Source organism: Besnoitia besnoiti, chromosome I (genome assembly GCF_002563875.1).
Source record: "Besnoitia besnoiti strain Bb-Ger1 chromosome I, whole genome shotgun sequence".
NCBI classification, from domain to species: Eukaryota; Apicomplexa; class Conoidasida; order Eucoccidiorida; family Sarcocystidae; genus Besnoitia; species Besnoitia besnoiti.
In genome coordinates, this window is record NC_042356.1 from 620,627 (window position 1) to 640,310 (window position 19,684).

The 19,684-nt window shown below is 57.0% G+C and overlaps 2 protein-coding genes across 2 annotated transcripts; one reads left to right on the forward strand and one right to left on the reverse strand.

Moving 5' to 3' along the window:
* Positions 1-2,477: 2,477 nt before the first annotated feature.
* On the reverse strand, positions 2,478-5,600 carry BESB_000940 (ubiquitin interaction motif domain-containing protein; the record flags this gene model as incomplete). The annotated part of the gene is made up of 1 exon (XM_029358849.1): positions 2,478-5,600. One exon carries the CDS (start codon positions 5,598-5,600, stop codon positions 2,478-2,480), a length of 3,123 nt encoding a protein of 1,040 aa, XP_029221761.1.
* Positions 5,601-9,901: 4,301 nt separating this feature from the next.
* BESB_000950 (uncharacterized protein) lies at positions 9,902-18,714 on the forward strand (the record flags this gene model as incomplete). Its single annotated transcript, XM_029358850.1, has 10 exons — positions 9,902-10,209; positions 10,562-10,695; positions 11,406-11,575; positions 12,022-12,093; positions 12,905-12,982; positions 13,360-13,440; positions 13,700-13,812; positions 14,380-14,460; positions 14,828-17,465; positions 18,091-18,714. 10 exons carry the CDS (start codon positions 9,902-9,904, stop codon positions 18,712-18,714), a joined length of 4,299 nt encoding a protein of 1,432 aa, XP_029221762.1.
* Positions 18,715-19,684: the final 970 nt, after the last annotated feature.

Consider the following 19,684-nt stretch of genomic DNA (forward strand, 5'->3'; position numbering starts at 1 on the left):
TTTGTGTGTTCAAGAGCGAGGAGGGGTCCATGGCGACTGTTAGTCTTAGACGTACAGTGACTGACGCCTCAGTGTATCTTTTGAATCCTTTCATCTCTCGCGCCCGCGAAGAGAGAAGAGAAAGACCAGCGCACGTATTTGTTCGCGTGGAGCAAGCCACAGACGGCCGTCTATTTTGTGATTCTGCTTTACGCTAATCGGCTTCATTTTTTCGGGGAAGTGTCAGCGAGCGATGTCACTTCCAAAGACCGTTTGGCTAGCTTCCTTGTACCACTTCGCCATAAATTACGGCGACTACGGCTGCCGTCCGTCAAGTAACGGATAGGAAACAGGGATACTGACGTTTCTTGATGGATGCCCTGTCTCCATAGATAAGTGCTTCTCTCTAGCCCTGATGTAGTATTTTGCGTGTCATTTGCTCGAATTGCAAGCAACAACAAAACACACAGACGGGAACCGTTCTCCTGGTTCCTGTGCACAATGGAGTGCAAAGTGCGTCGTGTGGTGACTATCAGCTGCGCGACTGACGACTTCCGCGTGCTGCGACAACGGTCTCTGTCCTGAGCAGTGTAGATTAGTGCTGGGTTGTTTCCGCTGTCCCTCGTGTCAACGAGCAGGCGCGCGCCCCCCGATATCTCAGGAGATAGAAGTGGCAGAAAAGGGCCGTTTCAACATAGATGCACGAAGACGATTTCAGCGGTGGTCCGCGCACTACATTTTGCGTGTTTCGAGACCGATTTTCTCTGCTCTATTTTTTTTGTACCTCCTTTGTAATGTCAACCTGTCAGTTTTTAATGCGTGGCGTCCTCCCCTTCAAAAGTTACACCGTCGTTTGAAGTGTGCATCGATTGGAATAATTCCTAACTGTGCAGCAGAGCCGTGCTTGCGGTTCTTGAGATTGCAACTACAGAGCCGTTTCTTGTTCAGCGCCTGCTTTGCGACAAGGGGGACGGCACGAGTCTAAGAATGACAGGACACCCCCACGAGCCGACAGAGCGTACCCAATCAACTAGGATTTCTACATGCTGCATGTCGACGACGATTCCGTTGCCTGCTTTCACCCTAGAGCGACGCGCGACCCAGGACAGCTCTTGAGTTACTTCTTGCATTCCTTACTGATCGCTCCCTACAGTGCACTGCGTGTGCCAGAGGTAGACACGACGTAGGTTGATGTGAGGACACGGAACGAAGTTTCGACGACCAACATGCCTGGGTTTAGGTTCTAGGATTCCGAAAAGAGCAGGCAGCACACACAAAGGCAGATGGCAGAAAGCCCGGGCAAGAGAACACTGCAACTACTTTTTAATCGGAAGCAAACATCGGCACTGCGGTTGAGACAGTATAAACCAGGCTACAGGTAGGACAGTGCACGTTCACCGGGAATGCATGTGGTAGTTACGTGCACACACGTCCTGAAAAACGGATTAGGACCAGCCACAGTGCTCGGATACACCAAAATGCGCAGTAGGCTGGGACTGAAGACGACTGAGAACCGCGTGCACCCACCGCCCTGCCGGCGATGCGAACTGGAAAAAAAATCCGCTTCGAGCCCGCGGACATGCGAGGCAAAACAGACACCCGATTCCTCACGCAGGCAGCTGAAATCCACGGTCCCCAACACACACATTCTGTTTACTCGATATTTATATTCCCACTGTCTAGCCAGCAGAGTGCCCGTATACGGTGGTACAGCCAGGTTCATCGACGCGCGCGGCGACGCGCTGGCATCCACCTGCATCTGTTCGAATCCCCCACACTGCAAAGGTTTATCTGCTGCCCAAAGGTCTGAAATGTTCGTCCGTACGCCCTTCTGCCACGAGACGCAGTCATGAGGCGGAAGCGCTCCCATGCGAGCCTGGCATCTCATCAGCTCGCCGTTCTCTGTCGAGGCCCGCAGTCGTCCAGTAGCGACAGCCGACATGCATGAGGCTGACTGTTGCCTAATATTTTACTTTGAACGTCGAAACCTGTATTTGCATTAGCAAATTTAAACGTCCAAAGGAAGTTGACTACGGCATACGATCGACGGCACACACACACCCATGTAGACTAATCACTACTCGACCGCGACGAAAAGATTCCTCAGCAGGGGCTGCCTTTCTTGGAATCTCTCCCAGGCTGGTTTTGCCCTCTCCGTTCGCAGAGTCTTCAAAAGGCAAGGACTACTTTCCCGTACTTTCTTAACCACCGCCAAAACGGCGCACACATGTGCACACGACATGAGCGGACATCGAGCTCTTAGCTGCGTATCTCAGACTTACGTATCGACAAAAATCGCATCGGCTCATCACCACTATGTTGGAGCGCGTACCACTACCATTTGAGAAAGTGAGCAGAGTTTTCGTGTTGCCGTCAACCGAAACCCTCGCCAGTTCTCCGTTGACACGTATCCAGAAATGCCGAAGCGCTGCAGAAAACGAATTGCCAAGCGTTCTCCTCTGAATTGCCCGGTGGAGGCGCGAAGTTACCCGCAGCTCTCACCAAACTTTCCCGTTTTTCTCCACTTTCAGTCCAAGGCTTCTGTGGAAGAATCTCTCAAACTCATCATACGCGAGGAACGCTTTGCTGCCCGTATACAAAGCAAGAGTCTTCATCTTTCTGGCATGCGCACGCTCGGCGTCGTCATCTCTTTTTCTTCCTCTCCCTCGTGCGTCGTTGATGTGGCTCTCTTCCGTACTCAGAACGGGCGACCCTTCTCGCGCTGCAAGCGAAATCATGTGCTGAATCTCATCGTCGGACAAAGCAAGACTGATCGCTCTAGCAACCTCAGCTATATCAGAAACAGTCACAAACGGCTTCGCGTACGCTGCGCAGCTATCCCCCCCCTTACTCGACTGCGGAGAGGCCCTTTGAGATGCCTGACGACCGTCTACAGCCCTCCTTGCCGCCTCGTCATCGGCCAGATGACGATGACTGCGTTCGGAGACCGTCGAGGAGGGTAATGGTGCAGCGCAACGGTTGCCGTTCCCTGCAGACGACCCTTCCATCTCTTGTGCTCCTTCGCTGACAGAAGTCCCAACAGCCGCCGAGGAAGGAGGGCGAGAAGGCTGGAGCTTCGCTTGCTCTTCTCGCTGGGCCTGCTGAAGAAGCTCTGCGAGCTTTCCTCCTCCCGGACGGTCACGGACCCTTCCTCTCCCACCTGTGGCTCTTCCCCCTCGTTCGTCTCCGTTCTCACCGAAAGATGAAGAGGACGCCGGCGACGCGACAGCGCGCGTTAGCACCTGCCAGATGTAGACGCATGCGTCTTGCAATTTTTCCCGCTTCCAGAGACGAACTGCTGTTGAGGCCGCCTCGCGCTCCACGGCTCGCTGCTGACTCTTCAGCAGCGCCTTCTTTTGTCGGACCACTTCGCGCGTTTCGTGTCGGTCTCGCTGACTCCCGCGCGTCGACTCATCAGCGCCGCTCTCGCCTCTGCACACAGGTTGCGCGGCCGAGACCGTCATCGCAGACTCCCGCCCATCTCTCGCCTCGCCTTTCTTCACGCAATTGCCAGTTTGTGTGCGTCGCGACCCCGAAGACTTTGCCGAAGGCCTGCTCGCCGTTCTGCCTCCTCTCTTTCGCCGCCGCCCTTTGGTTGCGCGGCGCTCAGGCTCGAGGTCGCTGGACGCTGGGGAGCTCGAAAAACTTTCTTGCTCCAGCGACGAACAGGGACTGTCACTTACTTCCTCGGAACTCGCTTGGTTCTCTTTCCCTCCTACTCCATCCTCTCCGTTCCGCTTCTTCGCCCGCCTCTTCCGCTTCCGCCTCCCGCTCTCGGGCTCGAAATCGGAGTCCGCAGCATCGGATGGCGACGGCGAAGAGATGAACATCACTCCATCGTCGCACGCACTGAGCTGGAGAGCCCGCGGGGGGATGCCGCCTCTCTGGGCTTGCACGTTCGTTTCGTCTCCTTTTCCTTCGGTGACCGGCTTCCCTCGGATGCCCACGTTGTTCGTACTACACTTACGAAGGAGGTCTCCGCCTTCCGTGCTCGCCTCGCCCATTAGTCTTTCCTGTCTTTGCTTCGATTCCGCTGTCTCCGTCACAGTCTCTTCCGGACTCCTGAGGCCTCTCGTCCTGTCCGCCCTTCCCTCCTGCTCATCCCCTATTTCTGCTTCCTCTCCCCGCACACGCTGCAGCCTCGCTTCCCCAGCAGAGAACCCGCCGTCATCGCTCTCTCCAGAGATCTTCTTCTGGTTCGCGAGAGCGGACGCAGAGCCCGCGGAAGAAACAACAGCAGACGAGTGCGCCTCGTCATTCCCTTTCGTGGCACCCCGGTGCGACAGCCCGCCGAATGCGCAGACTTCCGTGTTTTTGGGAGACGACCCTGCGGAAAGGCTCGCTTCGGCTGGCTCGCCTTTCGGAGAAAAACGACGCGCAGGGGCAGCCGCGGATGACGAGGATGAGGAATGAAAAAACTCGGTGCGGTGACTAACATCACGTCCAGCACTGCCGTGAGCGTTGCGCGGTGCCCCGGAGGACGCCGAGGATGACGCCGACTGGAGCAAAGCGCAAGAAGTCGCTTCTGCATTCTTGTCGGACGATGAGGCAGTGTGGAATTGTTCTCGGCACTCGTTGTAGGCGTCGTGCTGCTCGGACATGGAGAGAGCAAGAGCCAACTGGAGGTCCTCATTTTCGTCGTCCTCAACTTCCTGCTCCAACATCTTCAGGTCATTGCTGAAATCAGTCTTCATCAACAAGGCGCCTTCGCTTCCATTAGAGAGGCGGTCGGTCTGCCTGTCTCCACTCTCGGCGGCGATCTTCGAGCTGCTCTGACGCGACTTCAAAGGAGTCTCGCGCGACTCTTTGTCTCGCCGTCGTTCGCCCCTTGCAGTCTGCACACATCTCCCGTCATCACTCAGCGCCTCGCCGCGACTGCAGATGTTTTCTTTTTTACCTTTCTCCGCCCGACTCTCTCTCCTCCGCCTCGCTTCTTCCTCCCCTCGCCTGCGTCGCCAGTCCCATCCCGGCTCTTCGTCCACTTCGTCTGCTTCCCCTTCTATGTGTGCGGCGCTGCCGTCGCTCTCCGCCGGGAGTCTGGGATCATGTAGCTTGCCAAGGACGTCTCCGCGACATGGCTCGCCGCTGCATGACGCCGACGCGCTCCGCTCTGCGTCGGTGATGTCCGCGCCCTTACAGCGCCTTTCTGTCCCAGCGACGCCCGTGCTTTCTACACCTTCCGCATCGCCGATGTCGACTGCGTCTCTCGCACGGTCAGCTGTGAGATTTGGAGCCCCTTCACAGCTATCCTGCATAGAAGCAGAGAGCGCGAGAGCCAGCTGCAGCTGTTCATCCTCCTCTTCGTCGCTGATGACGACGGCGTCTGGGTGTCCGCGTCTGGTCTTCTCCCCTCGCCTTCGTTCTCCCTTCCTCGTCCTCCTCCGTTCTTCCCCCTCACTCGCTGAACTTTCAGGGCTCAGGGCTGCTGCGCCTCTCCGATTTCGCTTCCTGCTCCTTCCGCGGGCTCGCGCCTGTCTCTCAGAGCAGTCTGGACAGCCGCGCCGCTCCTCGGTGAGCTGGATTCCGCCTTGCGGCTCCGAGTCGTGCCCACTTTCGGCTTTCTCACTCCTGCTGGAAGGTACGTCCTTCCCGCGACCACTCGTCGCGCCTTCCTCCTCCATGCTGGGCGCGCAGACTGCATGAGCCGACAGAAGCCGAGGCCTTTCCAAGTCCTAGCTGGAGTCGCACATGACAGTGGCAAGCAAGGCCGAAGGTGAGAGACAGTCAAACCAGATCCGCGTGTTTAGCTGCGTTGCTTTGATTTGTGGCGGGACCCCTCACACCCGCAGATGCAAAACAAATTGAGTCAAACCGCAGCCCCCCCTCTAGCCAGCTAGCAACAGAAGAGTCACCCCTTGGAGACAAGGGAAAGCAGGGAGTTTTTCACTCAAAGCAATAGCGCCTCTCATAATCCTCGTATGAATCAACACAGGGGACAATCCCGGCATGATTCTAGCGCTCACGACAGAGCGCGCTTCACCAAAGCCCGGGGGGGATACTTCGACGCAAGCGGAAAGGGAAGACGCGAAGCGGCAAGAGGTTTAAAAGCGAGCAAAACCTTGTTTTCTAAAACACACGCACTGCCGCGTAGCCTCCCAAACGCTGCGACGCAGCACGAGGAACACGCCGCACAAACATCGCAGTCGTCTCTGAAAATCTAGTGTCCGAGTGGCGGCAGATTTCACATGAGAACTGTCTGTGAGAATGCAGCATTCTTGGCGAGACCCGACCCTGCTGGAAAGTTCGTTGAATCAAGGAAGTCACGAGAAAAGTCGGGCCGAACAGTTGCATGAATTCCGCGAACTGGGGGAGCCGCAAGAAGCACAAAATGCGACAGGAGCTTGCCCCTGAAACGCGTCTAACCGTGTCAGCGACACGGTGAAGTTCGGGTGTCGCCAGCTTCACTGAACGCTGTCTGCCTCACGCGCACTTTTTTGAATGAACAGAAACAACGGCCAGCGGGTCGTGTATGGCGGAGACAGAGACAGACGTCTCGCAAGCAGCGACTAGTCGAGGATGGCAAGGTGGATCGCGCGTTGCGTACCAGCTGGATAGGAAGCATAGTGTGGAAACGACGTTCTGACATACACGGCCTTGTATGCCAGCACCGCGGGAAGCTGGGCTGGAAAACAAGGTTGCGCGAATCCCGCTGATGCTAGATGCTTCACGCCAGAAGCACCCGTGTGTAGGAGTAACCACGATATTATTTCCCGAAGCAGAAAATGGAGGAACATACCCGGCTACAACTCTGACACTTAACATCTGACAACTGTATGGTTGCAGCTGCCTCAGTAGTGTTCTCAATCAAAGCGACTCCGGCGGCGAAGCAAGCCCGATGCGCACAGCTTAATATCTCACTGTGTCTCAAGTAACACAGTGGAGATAAGACAGATTGCTTTGATCGTGCGTTTGACTCATCGAGATCTCGTTCGTTCGCCAGTTGGCTTTTGCTGTGACACGCTTCCTAGTGGCCGCTTTGGCGTTGCCTCGCCCCAGCCAGCGCAAGAGGGAATACACCGTCAAGCGGCTTCACCAATATTGTTCAGCTCGTAGTCAGACAAAAGGAACCTTTACACTAATGCAATCAGGCTAACTCCAACAGGCACGGCTAAGACGGCAGATGCGGCGGTGACACATTGTAAAGCGGCCGATCGCGAGAACATTGAGGAATTCACGATTGGTGATGCATTTGCCCCAGATGCCACGTTTGTGCCACACTCGTCCTGCCTCTTGAGCTCCGACTTGACAACCTGCTCTTACTAACAACTGCATAACCTCACGACGAGCACATGCACTCAAGCTCCTCATAAACCGTCAACAGACTCGTTTGTTTGCCCCCTCCCCGTTTCTACCCTTCACAGGCGTCCAGGCAATGCAGGTAGGAGGCGGGTGCGCTGTTGTTTCACACCGGATTGCTCCTTGTGCATACGATTTGTTGGGCATCCATATCTGCACCGGTGATATGAGGAGCCTGCGCCTGCAACACACTGTTCGGCGGGGATACAAGATTAATCGACACAAGCTAACGCCGCCAGGATGTCGGCGAAAACCAAGATGTGCTGTACGAACTTGCGCGTAGCATGCGTTCCTATTTTTCGGACAGACGCGACTGCGGCATGCTTGTCGAAACGGAGCCAACCCGGACCACACGAGGCAAAACGCTGTGCATTCTGCGTACTGGCGAAGGAATCGTTTACACAAGGCACTTGACTGTCACACTTGCGTGACACGCCGCGGCGCTGTCCGCTGTCTTGAGCAGCTGCACTTACAGACGGGAATGCCCCAGCCCATGCAGCAACTCCTGGCTGCCTACAGACGCGTGTTGTTGTTGCTGACAAGAAATGCTCCAGAGAACTGAGTTGTTCCTCTGTTTATGGGGTTCTGGTTGAGAGGATGAGCTTTTCCGTGAGTCAAAGACACCAGAACCCCACCAGAGTACAACGCCATCCGCAACAGGTGACTCTACGCGTAGCAGGCCAGGCTCAGCCGCAGAACTGGCAGGGCTTAACCGATAGAGCTAGCAAACAAAGGTGAATTTAGACAGGTCCGCAATATTTGGTTGACCGACTGCTGACTCTTTGCCCTCGAAATGTGTCCGGACTCACTCTGCGCCGTCAGCTATCTCGACATGGCACGCTTGCCGCGCGCTGGTGACCCCAGTTCTTGCAACTCGCTGTTGATGAAGTTGTCGTGAACGAGAAATCCGCTGAACCGTCTTCCATATGTAACGCAGAGACATATTTCTAAAAGACCCGGCCCCAAAAAAGAAAAAATTGAATCGGAGTCTGTCGCAAAGTCGAGCTGGCCGCCATGGCATTGCACTTTGGCTTGTGCTCATCCAGCGGCATCGACGGCTTTGCCTCTACGCGCGCGGCGAGACGGGCCGACGGGAAACCAGGTGACAGGCCCGTATTCTTGCCAACTACTCGAAAATATGCTGTCCTTTGCGGGTATTCCAGCACTGAATGTAGTTTATTCAAGCCATTCGTACACCAGGAGAAGATGCCTGCCCAGGCTGAAATTGTGGAGTAGCCTGGAGGCGCGCTTGAGGGCGATCGCCCGCACCAGCATTCCGCTGTGCACATTCGCTTGCATCCTGTGTGGGCGAGGTATCGACGAATTTGTCTCGTCCCTGTCGCGTTCTTTTTTGTCTGTTTGCATTTGTTTCCAACGACAGACTGGGGATCCCGCCGCGGAGAGCCTGGTCAACATCTGGACACGCGCACTCTGCGGGTCACCACCCGTTGAATGCCACAGAGTTCGGTGTCGTGCTACGATTACACATTCGGCAGGGGCTCGGCTTGCGGAGCTTCTTCTTGCACGGGCAGTTTCCACCGTGGCCTCGTGGCTATGGACCTGGATATTTTTGTGTCTCGCGAAGGCTTGAACATCCTCGAGATTCTACTAGCCACAGGCGCCCGACACTGGTGGCGTGACCGATTCTACTGGCCTGCCAGTGAGTGACCTTACCCCGTATTGTGTGGTTCGCTTTAAGTGAATGATGACCGGGTCTTGAGGACTCCTTGCGTTGCCACCCGATCCTTGGCACGCTTGTGGCCTCGCTTTATCGTGACGAAGAAATGAGCCAGCTGGCGGCCAAGCGCTTTCTAGCCAGCATCTTGAGCGCGGGATGCGGGTGAAGGGACTTACTGAAAGACACCGTCCCGCTGCATGTATCGCAGAAAATACTTTGTTTCGTCTCCTTTTTCTGCGCTGTTGCCCAAAGGAGCAACAGCAACGGCCTTGCCTCACAAGCTTGTTTCCAGCCTCGACCAGAGCTACGTCGCCTCCCTCTCGTTTGGCCAAGGATGATGCAAGTGGGAAGCGGTGTGTGTGGTTTTATGCCATTTCAAAGGGAGAGAAGCGGGGGGACGCGTTGCACTGGCAATGAATGCTCTACGCTTCTGCGTTTACCCGTAGCTTGCCGTCGCTACCGTCTGCTTCTGGTGTGACCAGTGGGTTTTGCAGCCTGAACAGAGGGAGCCAGGGCTGACACACCGGCCGCTATCCGCGCTAATCCGACAGTTTTCAGCGAAGTCATGCACTGGGAGAGACCCTCTGGTTGATTTTGACTCGCTACTGATGTAGCACTGCGTGTAATCGCGTCCCCTCTTCACTCACTGCCGTCGTCACCTGATGACAAGTTCCGTTTTTTCTGTCATCGTCTATAAGAAGTTTTCGCGTTCTTGGTCGGAGTTTCGAAGTGCATCATCTCTATTACCAAACTCTTCCCCTGTTTTCCACTGTTTTTTCATTCGGACAAGGCTTTCACAAACCCGCCGCCATCCGCTCACAGTTTCTCTATCGCTTGATCCTGTCTGTCATTTTCACTTCCACGCTCCACACGGCGTCGTCTTCTCTTCATTTTCTCCTTTGCCTGACAACAGTATCCTAGTCTTTGTCTCTCTTTTTCTGTGCGGGAATGGCGCTGTCGCGTGAGTCGCGCACGCGTCCATACGGCGCGTCTCCCTGTGGGACGTGCATCGTCAACAGCGGCGCTGTCTACCGCTCTCCTTCTCGTGAGGCGTTCATTGCTCACCCAGGCAAAGGGATCAAGACGAAGAGCGGAGGCAGCTATGGCCTGCTAAGAGAAGAGCTGGAAGTCACGAAGGGGAGGCTATTCATGAAGGAGGACATGTGCAACCAGCTTATCCAGGAAAACCAGCAGTTGCTCAAGAGCCTACAAACATTGAGGCGAGAAGATGAAGAGCACATACACAAAATCAAATGGTACGAACAGCCGAAAGCACTGCTGCGTGGAGGCAGACGGCCTAGCCTCTGAGTAACGGATTTTAGTCAAGCAGGCGTTACAGAGAAATGCCATCTGCAGATTCATGCATGTCAACCCGCTGTTCCGACAGCCGACTCTTCTGGCGCGCTAGCTACACCCCTCGAACTGCCAGCCATCTGCCGCGATGTCTGCTCATGCGTATTCAAACACTCTCTCCATCGTACTGCGCTTCTATGTTCCCGTGTGGACCGCCGCGGCCTTTGTCACGCTTGTGAGTATCTTGTCTCTTTGTTGGCGCCGACGGCTTTACTTTCCACATTGCTGTACTGCCGTCTCTGCGCCTCGAATCAGCGAAGCGGCCGAGGTGGTGCAGAAGCTCTTGGAGGAGGAGAAGCTGCTGCGAGAGGCAACGGAGACCATGCAGAGCAAGCTCTTAGCGTCAGGGGAAAGCCTCAAGCAGAAACAGGCCCAACTGGCGGCAACCCGTAAGACGCGCGGATGTGGAATCGGAGGCAGGACCCGAGAGGCGCAAAAGTACTAACTGTCGATTCCAACAACGTACCGTCATGGTGCTGCACTCTACCTTTGGAGCATCTTGTCCTTCTACCATACACATGGCAGTCGTCTTGCACTCGCAGAAGTATTGCAAGTGTGGCTGTCTGAATTCCAAGGCCCTGGATCCTACGCACTCCACTCCAAGCACATTTTAGGGACAGTGCGCTCAGACACAGTGTGTGACGTTTCAGGAATTAGGCCGCGGATCATCATTCGTCTTCGACTCGCATTCGGTCGCTCGCACCTTTTTTTCGTGAATATCGGAGCCACAGTAATACTCGTATGCGGATTCGTATAGCTTGTATTTGCTACCCATGTCGGATCATGCTTGCCTCTAGTCCCGTGCCCGGGACATGAAATAAGGCAACAAGTCCGCACTCGATGCGAATGGCGGGGGGCAAGCGAAACATGAGGAGTCTGTGCTATCAGTGTGGGATCCTTTTTGCACGCGCCTCTTTCAGAGCCTTGCTTCATATGCGGGTCTTTCTCAAGTACCTGATTGTACCTGTGAGCCTAGGTGATTGCTGCGAATACAGAGAGGTCCAACGGGCGCATCGGTCCTCTTTCTTCGAGGCTCTTTCTGAGGTGTTGATGCGGAGCCTGTGAGTCTTCTGTCATATGGATTGCCTCACGTTCGCAGAGCAAAATCTTGGAAAAGCGGAGGACCAAGTGACAGTGCTGAGGAGATTCACTGAGGCTCTGCACGATCAACTCGCGGCCCTGGAGGAGGAAAGAAACCAGCTGCGCATGAGCTACACGGACATCAAGAAAGCCCTGCAGACGTTCGCAAGAGATATCGCTGCTTCCAAGGTAAGCAGAAAAAGAGCACTCTCACTGGCAAAGGGAAAGTGCAGGGCACGGCGCATAACGGGAGCGCTCGTTTGTCTCCACGTGAGAGAGCAGTTACTGAGCACAGGGACAAGCGTGGCAGCGCGAGTGGGTAAAGACAGAAGCGTGGGAAGCGTCCCTCTACTTCCCCTTGCGTTGCGGGTTCCTGAAATACGTCGCCACTGTCGTATTAGGCCAGTCCCATGATCCCGAGATTAACGCGGCATCAAAACACGCGCCGGCTGGCGCCTTGGATTCAAAGACCTGTGCCCAGTGTCTCACGACACAATAGGAGGTCATGGCGAATTAGGATGTGGGACTTTGCGAGGGCTCGTCCCTTCTCTTGTGGGGCTCTGCTGAATTTTTTGCTCCTTTAGAGTCTGGAGTGTCCTGCTATGTATGCTTTTTTCTGCTCCATTTTGTCTCAGTTCATCATTAATGGAGACTGCGACTACGAGGCCCTCGTGCGCACAGTCAGCGACGGCATTCGACGCCTGGAGGTACGGGCTCTGTCCTCCGCAATCCAGGCTTCGCGCCTGGAGGAGGACGCGCGCATCGAGTACGGAACGTGTTTTTTATCTGTGCAGCCTCTTTATGCCGACGGTGACAGCCAACTGCTCTCTGAATGGATGGGTACGGGCTGAAGGGAGACTGCTGATTCGCGTGGCGACTTGGGACACGTTTGAAGTATCTAGGCTGCACGGCGAATGTGGCAGCTCTGCTGCGGAGCCCTCCCTGTGCTGGAGAACAAGGGAAGTTATGGAGGGAAGCGACATGCGGCAGGCGGCGTACCACGGCTGACGGTCTTGCTAATGACTTAGCCAAACACACAGGGTCCTTGAGCTTCGGAGGAGAGGAAGCTGCGAGACTACATGATACATACGGGTTATTAACGAGAGCAGAACACGCATTCTCTTTACCTTTTAACCCGAAATCGCGTCGTCGAGGCCGGTGCTGCCTTGCGTGCGCCTCTCTCGTGGCTCAGTTGGTTAGAGCGTCGGTCTTTTGAGCCGAAAGTCGTGGTTTCGATCCCCACGTGGAGCACGGAGGCCGATCGAACCTTGCTGGAGCGCTCGTGCGTCGCGGGTAATGTGGAGGGCGTGTTCCTTTTCCGACGCACACGCGCACAAAAGGGAGACAGGCACCCCGCACGCCCCTTGGCTCGCTCCACCTCCACACGTTTGGTGGTGCAGAGCCGTTGTAAAGCAGCTTTTTCACACACCGCTTCAGTAGTGACCCACTGCCAGTCTTCGTACTCAACACTGCTGTCTGAGTGGACTTCGCTTTCTTTCTCGTTCGTTTTTTGCTCAGGTCGACGTTCTGTCGCTCGATGCCAATCTGTTCAAAAAGGGGCTGCTCACGGAGGCTCCGGCAGAGCTCTTACTTGAGGTGAGGGCGCAGAGGCGCCTTTGCATGAGTGAATCCCGGCTGATACGGCGCATTGAGAGTCGCAGCCGCCCCTACAGCCACCCATACCTGGGTTTACGGCCGCCTTCGTGTTCGCTGAAACTGAGAGACGCAGGTGGCAACACTGAGACAAAGAGAGGCGGAACCTAAGGGTTCTTAGTAGCTCGTCCACATGTCACGCAGTCCGTAGGGCAGGGTGCCCGGGATGCACTTTGCTCGAAACTGTGGATTTTCGTCGCGACGTTATTCCACCCCCCGCTCAAATGAGCCACGACATGTGCCCGGATGCTGGTGCGGCCGCGCAACATGGGCGGCAGCCTGTACTGCGACATTTTGTGTTGCTGGTATTTTCCGTTCAGCCTCTAAATACACGGATGGTCCCTTTCACGAAGGTGGAGAAGGCGCAGAGAGGCCAGCGTCTCTGGCAGAACAAACAGGAGGTCAGTGAAATGAATACACGAAGATCCACAAGCAAGAGCGGACCGCCCAGCTTTCTCGACGTGTCAGCAAGACCGAAACACGGACAGAGGCAACTTGAATGAACCGTCAGATTACCCTCCGTTGAATGCCGGCTTGCTTTCGCTACCCACTAATGCGCGCACGCTTCTGATCCAATATAGTTTGCGGCCGAATTCGGTCGCCGCGAGATGGTCGAGTGTGACTTTGCAGTTGTGCCTTCTCTGTCGTCTGGTTCTGTAGAAAGAGGAGCGAAAAGCTGTGCAGCAAGCAGCGGAGATAAAAATGCTGAAGAGCGAGCTGGACGACAGGAATCGGCGGATCGTCCAGCTCAGGCTCATCATCAGCTCGAGAAAGTGAGTCTCTACGCGAGCGCCAAGCATATTCGCTCGCCCGCCGCGAACGCAGCCGAGAGACGTTTAGAAATGCTTCCAAAACATCCTGAGGAGCCGGACCATGTGATGCGGAAGCGGAAAGATCAATCACGTGTATGATCCCGACGCTGAGCAAAGGGGATTCGAGCCTAGCACGGTACCGTGAATCGGTTAGTTGCGCGGCATCCGCCGTTATACTAGAAGTATTGGCTTCCGCCCACCTCGGAGCTCAGTGGATTTCTGCAGAGTTCTGTGAAACAGAGCACGAAGTTGTCGGCTCAGTATCTGTTCAGGAGTTCTCCGCTGCATGACTTTCTTATTGTTCCCCCCGTCGGGAGAACACACAGCGGACAGTTCCGGATGTGCAGCTGTGTGTAGGGAACCGGCACTGAACACCTAAAGCCTTTGACTTCGGCCACCCGCCGCAGGGTCTCTGGCGTTGTGTTTTTGTCGCTGGCGCACTAGTGTGTGTGTATAGGTCACCAGGTCTCGTGACTACACTGCGGAGTGACTCGAACGTGCGCCTTCCGCGTGCTGTCTTGTTTTCAGAGTCAAAGATGAAGACCTACGCAGTCTCGCCGAAAAGTACCGCGAGCTGACCGAACGCCTTGCAAACGTCGAGAAGGAACGGTGGGACTGCCAGAGAGAAGCCAGCGGGGAGGCATCTCTCCGAAAACTGGGACCGCTTGCTCGGGGCTCGCGGGGGTGCCTGCAAACACAAAGTGGCCGTCAGCTCTGCGAGAGAAAGGCAGCACACATGCGGGTCTGGGTGCGTATGCGCACTAGAGCAGGCCCCAGTGCATGAGTGCATGTCGAAGCAAACTGTGCAGTTGCCTGTGTGGACTGGTTTTGCGAGCGTGCTGGTGCAGACATCTAATCACGTGTCTGCCCGTGTGGATCTCTCGATGCGTTAAGATAACTGAAGTCACTCGCAGTCTGCTTGCATCGTGACACGCTTCATATTCGGCGGTACATGCACTGGGTGTTGTCTCCACAGCGACGATCTGCGGAAGTGGAAGAACAACCACATTTTCTACCAACGCCGCGTGGCCCCAGCGGCCTCTGTCTCTCGCGCGCCGGCGTCGTCGTCATCGTCTTCTGCGTTGGTCAAGGCGCTTGCGTCCCGACAAGGACTTTCTGGTAGCCTCTCGGTGGCGTCAGTGGCGAGAAAGAGACGCGAACTGAGCGCCAGAAGCTCTGCGACCCCCGGGGCGTCGCCGAGACGTCTCTCGTTGCCTCGGGCTGGGAGCGCGGCTCTCGTGGGCGAAGACCGTCCCGCGCTCTTCGCCTCCCGCCGCGGAACCCAGACGATCGAGGAGCGCGATGGGGAGGAGACTCTCGGCCTGCCGCCGAGGGGGCGGCGAACAGGAGAGAAATCGAGTTCCGCCCGCGACAAGGCCCTGTCGCCACCGTCGCCGTCGCTGGGGACAGGCCGCCGACTCTCGCCCTCCGTTTTCCGTTCGTCCTCCTTCGAGGGGTCTAATCTATCGCGCGGATCGAGTCCTAGCCCTCCTCACGCTCTTCCGCGAACGGTGCGGCCGCTGCAGTCCACGACACCGCGGTCGTCTCGACTCGCGCTGCCCGAGACGGGGGCGTCTCCGCGCAGGGCGCGAGAGATGACGCGGACACAGAGCCCGCTGAGAGACATGACGCCCGAGATGGCGAGTGTGTTCCTAGGGGGAGGCACTACAGGCGAGGAAGGCGCCCGCAGACCAGCCGAAAGAGAAGGGGGGACGCCCAAAGGGAAGGCCGTTAGTGAAGCGCCCGCGGGGAGCTCGGTGGCAGACGCCGTCAGCGCAATGTTCGAGGGCTGGAGAGGGGAGGAGACTGCAGACAAGAAGAAACCAGAAGACACGAAGAGTCCTGCACAGGACAGAGACGGCGACCTGGGCGTCCCCGCTTCTCTCCGCGACCGGAGCCGCACGCGTCCGACAGCGTTGTCGGACCGACTGCCGCCGGCTCTTCAGGGCTTGCTCTCGCCGCGAACGACGACGGGAGGAGGACGGGACAAAGGCAGAGAAGACAGGGATCTTGTTGAAGGAGCTGAGCGCAGGACTGCAGACGAGTGGGAAGACGAGCAAGTGGTGACTGTTCATCAGAAAGGTCTCTCCGACTTCCTTGAGCCGGTTCCGGTCTCCCTCTACCCTCTGGCGGGGTCAAAGGCGACTCAGAGAGACAGCCGGCGCACATCTCGACGAGACGAGGAGCGAGAGAAAGCCCGAGGCAGGGGGGGTCGGTCGGGGGCGTGCAGCAGGACTAGTGTGGCGTCACTCTCTTCCTCGCCGAGCAGAAAGCGGTTTTCGTTCGGCTCCGCGTCTCCCACGAGAACGATGCGAAGTCTCCTCGGCACGACGCGCACTGTCGCAGGCCCAGCAACGCAGGTCGCAAGCTCGCGGAGCTGCGTGCGAGACCGAGGCGACACGGAGGAAGCGGCGTGGAGCGAGGCTTCAGAGAGAGGTGCAGGCGCGCGCGAACGGTCTAGCATTGGGACGCGCGAGGGCATCGCGGCGTTCTTCGGAGTCGCCGGACGACGCGAGGGCGAGCCGCGCACTGCGGCTCGCCGGAAAGAGGGGCGAACGAGTCCCGAGAAGTCCAAGTTGGTTTTACGCCCGCATCTGGGCCCCGTGCAGAAGCCGGACATTCCGCGGCTCCGCGCACGCGGAAGCAAAGACACGCTGCGAGACGAGCGCGAAGAGGTCGCGTTTCCTCCCGCATTGTCGCTGCCGTCCAAAGAGCGAGAGCGCTCATACGCGGATAGGAGCGAGCCCGCAGACAGCGTCAGCGCGAAGCTGTGGTCTGCGTCGTCTCTCGACTCGAAGACTGTCGAGCTCATCGCAGGCCGCCTCCCCAAGGCTGAGCCGCTCGCGTCGCGGATCGCCGAGCGCCGCATTCAGCGGCGGCGGGACAGCGACGTCTCCAGAGACCGCGTGTCGGTTTCCTACAGCTCGGCGCACTCCGAACTGCTTCTCGAGAGTGAAGGCGGGCGAGGTAGCGGAAGCTCGGCGACGAGCAGGGCTCCGGCCGCTGAGGCTCCAGCAGAAGACGCGCGGCGGCTGCTGGGCGTGAGTGAGGAGCAAACCAAGTTCTCAGGGGCTGCCGGAGAGCTCCACGGTCACCTCATTGCGAAGGAACAGCGCGTTGTCGTGGAGACACACGGCGAACTCGCCCAGGGTTCCTGGGCAGCGGCAGCGGGGCTGCGCGTGGTGGGTGTCGGCGTTCGCGGCTTCGCGAGCGAGGAAAGAAGAGCCGAAGAGGCGGACGACGGCATCGAAGTGGCGGAGATAACAGATGACAACGAAAGAGCGAAACCCGTCAGAGCCTCTCACGAGGGGAAGGGCGGAAGCGGACGTATGCCAGGCGCCTCTGGCGGCGGGGAGTGGGACGCGGAGGCTCAGCGCGGGCGGTTTCGAAGCGGAGACGAGCGAGTCGGAGCGGGCATCAAAGAGGAGGGAGCGAAAACGCCGTCCTTTGCGCGTGCGTCCGGATCGGAGGAAGTGGTGCGGGCACTGGACGTCGACGAAGCCAGGGCGCTTCGCCAGAACATGCGCCACGCTCCGTTCAACGAGCAGCGGTGGAGCGGCTCCGTGGAGCAACGAAGACAGGAAGCTGCGAGCTTGGCGGCGACCAGCGGAAGGGTGAGTCTGCCTTAGCGGTCGTGGTTCCTCTGCTTGCAGGAGAAGAACGCAACCGAAATACGAGAGGAGAGAGAAGCCATGACAACGAGGCAGCCCCTTGTAGAAAGCGGACACAAAGGAGGGCGTGATAGGTCCCGAGAAAGAAGATGAAGATGCGTAAACGAGCATGCCGAACAGAGACAGGGGAGAAGAGGATAGGAACGCGGATGCAGCGAACCTGACAGGGCAGCGATCGGTGCAAAGCAAGAATGTTTACAGAACGAAGAGAGCGAGAGGACGCACTCGAGAAGACAGCGAGCACACTAGGGCGGATGGCGCGCCCAAAAAGCAATGAGAAACGAAGAAAACCAGAGCCGATATGCAGTGGGAAAAACCGGCATTCTACCTTCCCGTGCCAGGCCGACCAGACTCCGTCATCATACAATCGCTTCTTAGACCGTTGAAACCTTCGTCCGCATGCCCTGTTTCCTTCCTCTGCAGACATCCACTCCTTCTCCCCACTCCGGCTTCTATGTCCTTCTACGGCCTGGAGCGGAGCAGCCATGATTCTTGGCGTTCAGTTTTTCTCCGTCCAGTTTCCTTCCTGGAAATATGTGTTTGCTGCGTTCTGTCTTGCCCCGTACAGGGCGGCTCGGCGGCCTCCGAGCCAAGGGGAGATCGCGCTGCGGCGAAGGCAGGGGCGATGCAAGGAGAGACGAAAGCGGTGAGCTTGACCAGGGGAGACTCTCTCTCTCGGCCTCCCGCTGCGTCTGCCTCTTCGTCTTCGTTTCCCACGCTCGCTCGCAGTAAAACCCTCGTGCCGAAGGCGAGACCGAAGCGGATGACAACGCTGTCGAAGGACACGAAAGAACTGGCGAGCCAGAAGAGCGGCGAGTCTCTAGCGGCAAAGTTCGTGCTGAAGATCGCACACCCAGATCAAACTTCTGGAGAGAAGCAGGGAACCGTGGAGGAAGGGGAGCGGCTTGACACAGGAAAGGGGCCTCAGGAGAGAGACGAGGAGGTGCAGCCGTCTCGCCCGGGGGTCGACAAAGCAGGTAAAGCGATGGAGTCGCCAAAAGCGCGTGCTGCCAGGGAGACGAAAGATGCGGAGACAACGGCGGGAAACACTGCTGCGACGGGATCCCCGTCCGTGGTTCAACTGAGAGTTATTAGAGCATCCTCGTCTTCGCTGTTTGCAGCCCCAGGAGGGAGTGGGGAGTCGGCGCGAGTAACGGCACTTGGAAACATACACGAGGTGGAAGAGGAATGAAAGATGTACCAACGAGGCAGAGTGGAAAAAGAGGTAGAGATTAGAAAAGACACCACACGGCGCCACGGCGCCTGCCGAATCCATACTTCTCGTTGCTCTCTATCCCCCCCCCTCCCCCTTGCCATGATGCGGGGTTCAGCACGCGAGGAGTGCGGAATCGTATTTCTGTCTTTGACACTTCTCGCGTCCTCTGCCGCGTTGCGATTTCTGTGACGTAGCGAAACAAGATCGCAGAGAGTGGTCTAGAGACAGCACCTGTAGCTGTTGAGCGGAGGTGCACATGCCCACACACCGCCAGTGGATTCCATCAGTGGGAAGTCATGCAGCTGCGCTGTTGGTCGAGTCTGAATTTCCCTTTGAGTCTGCTTCGCCATTTCCAGCGGAATACGAGACAGGCAGCTCTTGGTGGGGCCCTATTTCTTCTCCTGTACGTGGAGTAGGAAGGGCGGGAGTATCCACTCAGAGAAGTCTGAATTTGCTCGCCATCTTGATATCGCTCCTCGTCCGACTTCGTGGGTGCGCCATCCGCCTCAGCAAGTCTCAGACGCAAACACGAGACCAGACGTTCCACATTCCGTTCCGTCGCAAGTTTCTGCCTCGCCGAAAATACACATAGCTGGCTGGCAGACAACCGGCCGAATCCATAGGCACATACTCTTACACGTTCTCGTATGCATGTTTGAACGTGTACGCATGCACGTATTTATTCTTTGTTTGCATCTGATATATGCAGGTGGGTTTAGTGACAGGTCAGGGGGGCGATATCTCTTGGAGGACACGCTGGCACTCGAATCTGTATATTCACGTGCAAGTCTGCGTGCCTAGGTAACGTTACACACATTTTAACAGTTGTCTAGCTGGTCCGAAGGGGAGACTAAAGCTCTCGTGGATGCCAGCGGGGTGCGTAAATCATTCCGCTTCCAGGGAGGGATGTTAGACGCTGTGCGCGCGCCGTCAGCAGTGCCGTGGG